Here is a 6,000-nt window from a genome sequence, read left to right as displayed (position 1 = left end):
GAAGAGGAAGAGGTTTGCGAATCCTGAGATCTCCCATTAGAGTAGCCAACAGTAGTCCTAGTATTGGTGAGAATTTGGCTCCCAAATAGGCCTAAAATGCTATTTTATCTTAAATGTTTCCTTTCGGTACAGACTTCAAAGAAAAACAGATAAAGAGACGTCATTTATATTCAGTAACAAAAAAACCAAAACAAAACATAAGTTTTCTTTTTAACTGTACAAATTGAAATGAAACATTCCCACAACTGGGCTTCTTAAGTGTACAAAGAATAGTCTAATGCTGGAATTAGGGGGTGAGGAAGAAATGGCCTTTTAGCCTGAATTTCTACTGAAGCAGAATCTAAATCATTGATCTGGAAAAAAGTCTTCAAGGCTGTTGCAAGAGGCCTCCCAAGAGTCCTGGTGTTGTCTCCATTATGTTTCTGGTTTGTTTTTCCTCAGCAATTTAGTCACCCAATTTAATAAAAGTAAATTATCATTTATTGAACTCCTAGATTCAATTAAAAATGAGCTACAGGATAAATAAACTTTGGAACAAGGATATAACACATGTTAAACAAAAATAAATAGGTTACACTGAACTCATCCCAGAGTCAATTCATTTCAGATCATGGCCCTTTTTTCTTCTTGGACACTGTGGTCACATTTTTCTTGATCATAATTAGAAATATTAAAAACCAAATCAAACCTATAACAAATTCATATGGTAAAACCTTTAAGGAAACTAAAGTATTGGATTTAACCTTTTAATTCTGAACAACCAAAGCTTTTCAGTTTTTACATAATCTAATGTAAAGCTAATGGAATTAGCTGAATAGGCTGTATTGAACAGGAACAGGGAAGACAACAGTCATCCAGCTTCTGGGACAGAAATCAAAATGGAGAAATGTAGAACCAAAATCATACAGTCCCTACTAATAGAGGGATGTATTTAAAGGCTTTGCATCCTTTTGTCATTTGAAATGGCTTCTGGCATTATGATTGTAAGGACCTTTCAGACATTACAAAGTGTCTGAACAGCCTCGATCCTGTACTTCAAGTTAAAATTCATCCTGGGGAAAGAATTCTACGGCTGCACTGGTCATGCAGGTAGTCTTCAGTAGTCTGAGAGTTGATAAAAGAGGAACAACAGGAAAATCTACCAGCTAGTCTTAATTTCAAATTTCTGCATACACAAGGGGTCAAGTTGGAAATTGAGAGTTGCTGATTGGCAGAGTTGGAAGGGACCTTGGTGGTCACCGAGTCCAACTGCTCCATTTCAAGGGTCAAGCATGAGACGTTGGCCACTTGTGCATAAAAATGTGTGCAGAGGATCAGGGAAGGGGAAACTTCCAAGTGTCCTCGGACTCTGGCTGCAAGGGTCTCTGTTGTCTGAAAAGAAAATATTCTCTGCTGGATGGTTCCAAGGTCTGGGTTAATCATCCAAGCCTGGTGTCTCTCCTTGCTGAATTCTGGAGGCTATTCTGATGGCTTCTTCCAAAGACTGCTGTTCTCCAAGCTGCAATATGAATATGTAAAAAAATAAAGAGTTGTACCCAATAAAAGTTTTCAACAAAATAAAAATCTTAGGTCAGAAGCCAACTCTTTTCACTCTTACTTGCCAGAATCTGTTGTACTCTCCCTCTTATATTACTTTGTATTTACTCTTTAATTAAAAAAAAAATAAATGTTATTTTATCATTTATTTTTAAAAATTTGAGTGGAACTCATATTTTTAAAAACAAATACTAAAAATTATTATTACATATAATTGGAGGAAAATAAAATTCTAAATAAATAAATATGGAAATTTTTTTTAAAAACTTCATTCCAGATTTTCTTTCTCCCTCAGCTTCTTCCTCCATCAATCGAGAAAGTAAGCAATGTATCAGTTTGTGATTCTGCTTCCTCCAAAAAGAACAAGCTCCAGGAAGGAAATGTTCACTTTTTTTGCCCACAGATCCCCTAGAATAGACATCTCCCCCCATCAGCTATTCATTCACATTCACAAAAAGTCTAACAGAGGCTGAACACCTCAGAGAGCTCACTTTTATGTCACTTTTACAAAGGTTTATAAGGATGATAATCTGATTTCTTTTAGAAGGGATAATAGCTATTCTTATTTTTTATCTTGTGGAAGGGGTTAGTTTGTGGGGGGGGGACAGAAAAGAGAGGGCACACCATAAGAAACAAGAGAGCTTAGAAGGGAATACAGCTAGGGCACTTGAGTTACTACTATATTAAATTGAATATATATTTTGTGTTTGTGTGTATGTACTGTAGTCTACTGATTAAGAGTGGGGGACATTTATTTTACATTTTACCTTTTACAAAGGTCTTTGGGACATTTAAGAGGCTTCAAGACCAAACTAGTCAACGTCTCCCACTTGACCCTTGAATTAGATTAGCTGGACTCGGTGACCACCAAGGTCCCTTCCAACTGCCTGGGCCAAGCAAGTGTATGCTGTACAAGCAGCTTTCGTAAGATGAAGTATCTTTCCTCTCAGAAACAAACTTAGGAGAGACCTGGTCCCAAGTCAAGGGGACTTGTCCAATCAGCCACCTTCTCTGCAGTTGGCAGAAATTAAGCAGGATGAGAGAGGAACTGGCAGGTGCCAGCTAAGGACATGGTCCTGGAGCCCAGAGCACGATGGTCGTGACTGAGGAGGAGCCCGCCATGAGACCCAGAAATACCCCCTTGGAGTTGAAGGGGTCAACTAGCTCTAGTCTTAGACTTACCTGCACTGCAATTTGTGTTCCATTGGATGTGGCCACTAATGTCAGTGGTCGAGCTTCTGTCGTCACCAAATGATGCCCGTGTGATTGATGCGCCATTTCTGAGGAGGCCGTGTGGAATGCTGCTAAGTCCTGGGCCACTATGGCCACCTGTAACACCAGCCAGAGACCCTCGATGTGAGGGAGGTCCACCCTCCAACCCTAGACCGGCTGCTCACCTCCCCGACCTTGGAGAGCAGGTAGGTTTTCTCCACCCCTAAATTTTGCTGCCCCCAAGTGGCTAGTTGTGAGGCAGCCAGGAGGGCCCACAGGCACTAAGGGTCAATATTCCTAAACATCTATTTATTCCTAGGTCTGGGCAAGGGTTAGGCAACATCTCTTCTTTTATTCAAATCCATAATTATTTAAAATCACATTTTTGTACAATCAGGACATCTTCCCTGGACCAGTACATTACAGCAATAATGATCAAGCTTAGATAGCATACATTCACCTTACTTTCCCCCTAAATGTTTCGTTTTGTTTTGTTTTTTTTAGGTTTTTGCAAGGCAATGGGGTTAAGTGGTTTGCCCAAGGCCACACAGCTAGGTAATTATTAAGTGTTTGAGGTCAGATTTGAACTCAGGGACTCCTGACTCCAGGGCTGGTACTCTATCCACTGCGCCACCTAGCGGCCCCCTTTCCCCCTAAATGTTAAAACAATGGGGAGGTACAAGAGGGTCTTTCCTACACAGCTGGTGGATGGACAGAAGGCATCGACCTCCGTCCAGGAGCAACCCAAGGAGAGGCTGAATAATCAGAACCCCTTCAACCAGAGCTGCCTCCTTGCCCAGTATCCCAGGCATCACCCCACAAACAAGCCCTTGTTTTTTTAACTCTCTAGAAAAACTCCATAAGGGATATTCATAAGTTCTATTCCATGAGGAGAATGGAAAACTATCTGGAGGACAGCGTGTCTGGAAGCAGGCTGCTTTGACCTGGATGACCCTCCCCTGGGCAGAGCTCGACCCTGGAGTGACAGGTGTTCTGGGAAGGCTTCAGATAGGATCAGAGCACTTCAGGGGGATTGCAACATTTCCCCAGGGGATATTTGTGTCTGTACTTAAGATTCTGTGAAGAGTTTACTGAAACTACTCCAGGCCATCTAATGGTCAATCCAGGGTTCTTGAATTTTTGAAAATGGAATGGCTAAGTAGTGGGGGAAAGGGGAAGAGGAGGAAGCCTCCAAGCCTGGTAAGGGAGCCACTTAAATGGCCTTCCCAGGGACCTCCCTGAGAGCCCGCCCTTGTTCTCCCAGATGCTCTACCAAGAAAGCACACTGGTATGGGGTCCAAGGGCATGGGATTGAATCGAAACTCTGCTGCTTCTCATTCCTGTGACTGAGGGTAAATCCTTATCCATAAAATGAATAGACTGGAGTAAATGGTTAAAGGTTCCTCTGACTCTAAATTCAGGAATCTGAGGTTCATTCTTCTTGAAATGAGATTTTTAGAGGGTCCACTGGGGGGTCAAGTAGCCACCACAAGACCTGCCTACCTCAGAGACCATGGGAAAGATGAGTGATAGGCTGGCTGAGGGCAGAGAGGCTGTCCCTGTTCCTCTGATCAATCCCCACATTAAAGGGGTTCAGAGAGCTATAATAAGCTACAGGACAAATCCCTCCTTGAGCCAAATCATGGCCAGATGATCACGGGGGAGTGACCTGGGGAGCAGTGTTGCCTGTAATAGCTTAGATAGCTTAGAGTGCAGAATGTCAGGCCCACCCAGCATCCAAGGAGGAAGCAGAGGCCCAGAGCAAGGCAGGGCTGGGAAGAGAACCTGCGCCATGGACGCCAGGTGGGCTCTGGACATTTTTCAATGCCACACTCAGACACACAAAGGCCTTTACCTGCTGCCCTTCCGTGCCCTCGGCAGTAACCATGGCTACAGAGTGGGTTCCTGCTGAAGAGATAACCGCATCGTGGGTGGGGACGGTGATTGGGGTGCCGTCCTGCGTCACCATCGTGATGGTATTACCAATGGCTTGCATGTCTGCCTGAGATATGTTGACCTGAATGAAACATTTTTAAAACAAATCATAAGGACTTCCAATCCATTTGGTCACTTGAGCCCAACCCCTCAGTGACAGAGCTCTCAGCCCACCCAGAAACCCAACTTGAAAACAGCCCCTGCTGGCCAGCTCAAACCCACTCTGCCGAGAGCCTAGATCTACAGTAGTGTGTCTACTTAGCAAGTCTGTCCAGAAAACCACCAGGTATGCTTTGGGCTCCTCAAAGACCCTGCTGGTGTCTGCTGCAGCCACGGCACTGGCTACTGAGGGAACCACCCTGACCTACTCCTTCTTCATCCTAAGCCCTTTCCCTGACCTCTACCATGGGAGAAAGGAAAGGGCGTCCTCTGCCAGTCAAGCCATCTAGTCTCTGTACTGTGAGGACTGGCCATACAACAGGCAATAAATAAATGTTGGTAATGTTGGTAATTGAATGACTGAGGGTTAACCTTTCCACACTTAGAGAGATATTTCTCCTTAATGTCAATCATTGATAAATATTTTCCTAGGAATATAATTGGTAAGAGAGCTTGTGTGGAAGTTTCTATTGCATCAAAATAAAAAAATGCACCGAGGAAAAAGTCAACTACTGAGTTGATGAAGAAATAAAGAAACAGAGAATGACATAATGATAGGTCTGGGTCATCCCTTCCAGAGTCCACAAATATTTGTAGTCCATTTTTTTAAATTAAAAATTTAAAACAATTAATTGTTAAATATATTTAAATGTATTAATAACAATTATTAATAATAAATTATTACAATTTGAACATTTTAAATTTGTTATTTTCAACTAAGAAAAAAATTCTATTTCTTGCCTTTCCAAACCCTACCCCACCATAAATTGGAAAAAAAAACCTTTATCACAAATATCACTAGTCCACATTTTTAAGATATCACAAGCCAAACCAAAATGCAGCGAACTATATACAACAAGGGACACAAGAGACACTGTCTCTGAGAACTCATAGTCTAGAGTGCAGACTAGACTGTTTACCACATTTGGAGGATGAAGTATATAGTTTGTGGGTACCATATTTTAAAAGGGTCTCTGGTAAACTGAAATGTGTCCAGAAAAGGGTAACCAGGATGGTGAAGGAATAAAGTGTCTTTTTGCTATTCTAGTTAAAACTTGGTTGAAGAAATTGAGAAATATATATTGCCTCAATAATTAGTCCCAGTGCATGACAATTGTAGGCAGGTATATTCCAATTAAAAAAATTTTTTTTTTAATT

At 41.9% G+C, this 6,000-nt stretch overlaps 1 protein-coding gene across 4 annotated transcripts in view; it reads right to left on the bottom strand.

The window, feature by feature from the left end:
• Positions 1–457: 457 nt before the first annotated feature.
• ZNF143 (zinc finger protein 143) overlaps positions 458–6,000 on the bottom strand; it is a 44,252-nt gene continuing 38,709 nt past the window's right edge. For all 4 annotated transcript variants that reach the window (XM_074230283.1, XM_074230281.1, XM_074230284.1 and 1 more), the window contains exons 14-16: positions 4,604–4,765; positions 2,719–2,865; positions 458–1,498 (exon numbers count right to left, since the gene is read on the bottom strand). In XM_074230283.1, the coding sequence (XP_074086384.1) occupies positions 1,415–1,498; positions 2,719–2,865; positions 4,604–4,765 (393 nt within the window). In that variant the 3' untranslated portion in view covers positions 458–1,414. The remainder of the gene's footprint in view (positions 1,499–2,718; positions 2,866–4,603; positions 4,766–6,000) is intronic.

Source organism: Macrotis lagotis, chromosome 3 (genome assembly GCF_037893015.1).
Source record: "Macrotis lagotis isolate mMagLag1 chromosome 3, bilby.v1.9.chrom.fasta, whole genome shotgun sequence".
Classification (NCBI taxonomy): Eukaryota; Metazoa; Chordata; class Mammalia; order Peramelemorphia; family Peramelidae; genus Macrotis; species Macrotis lagotis.
The sequence above is the reverse complement of the archived record's forward strand: the minus strand, read 5'-3'. Positions and strand labels throughout refer to the sequence as shown.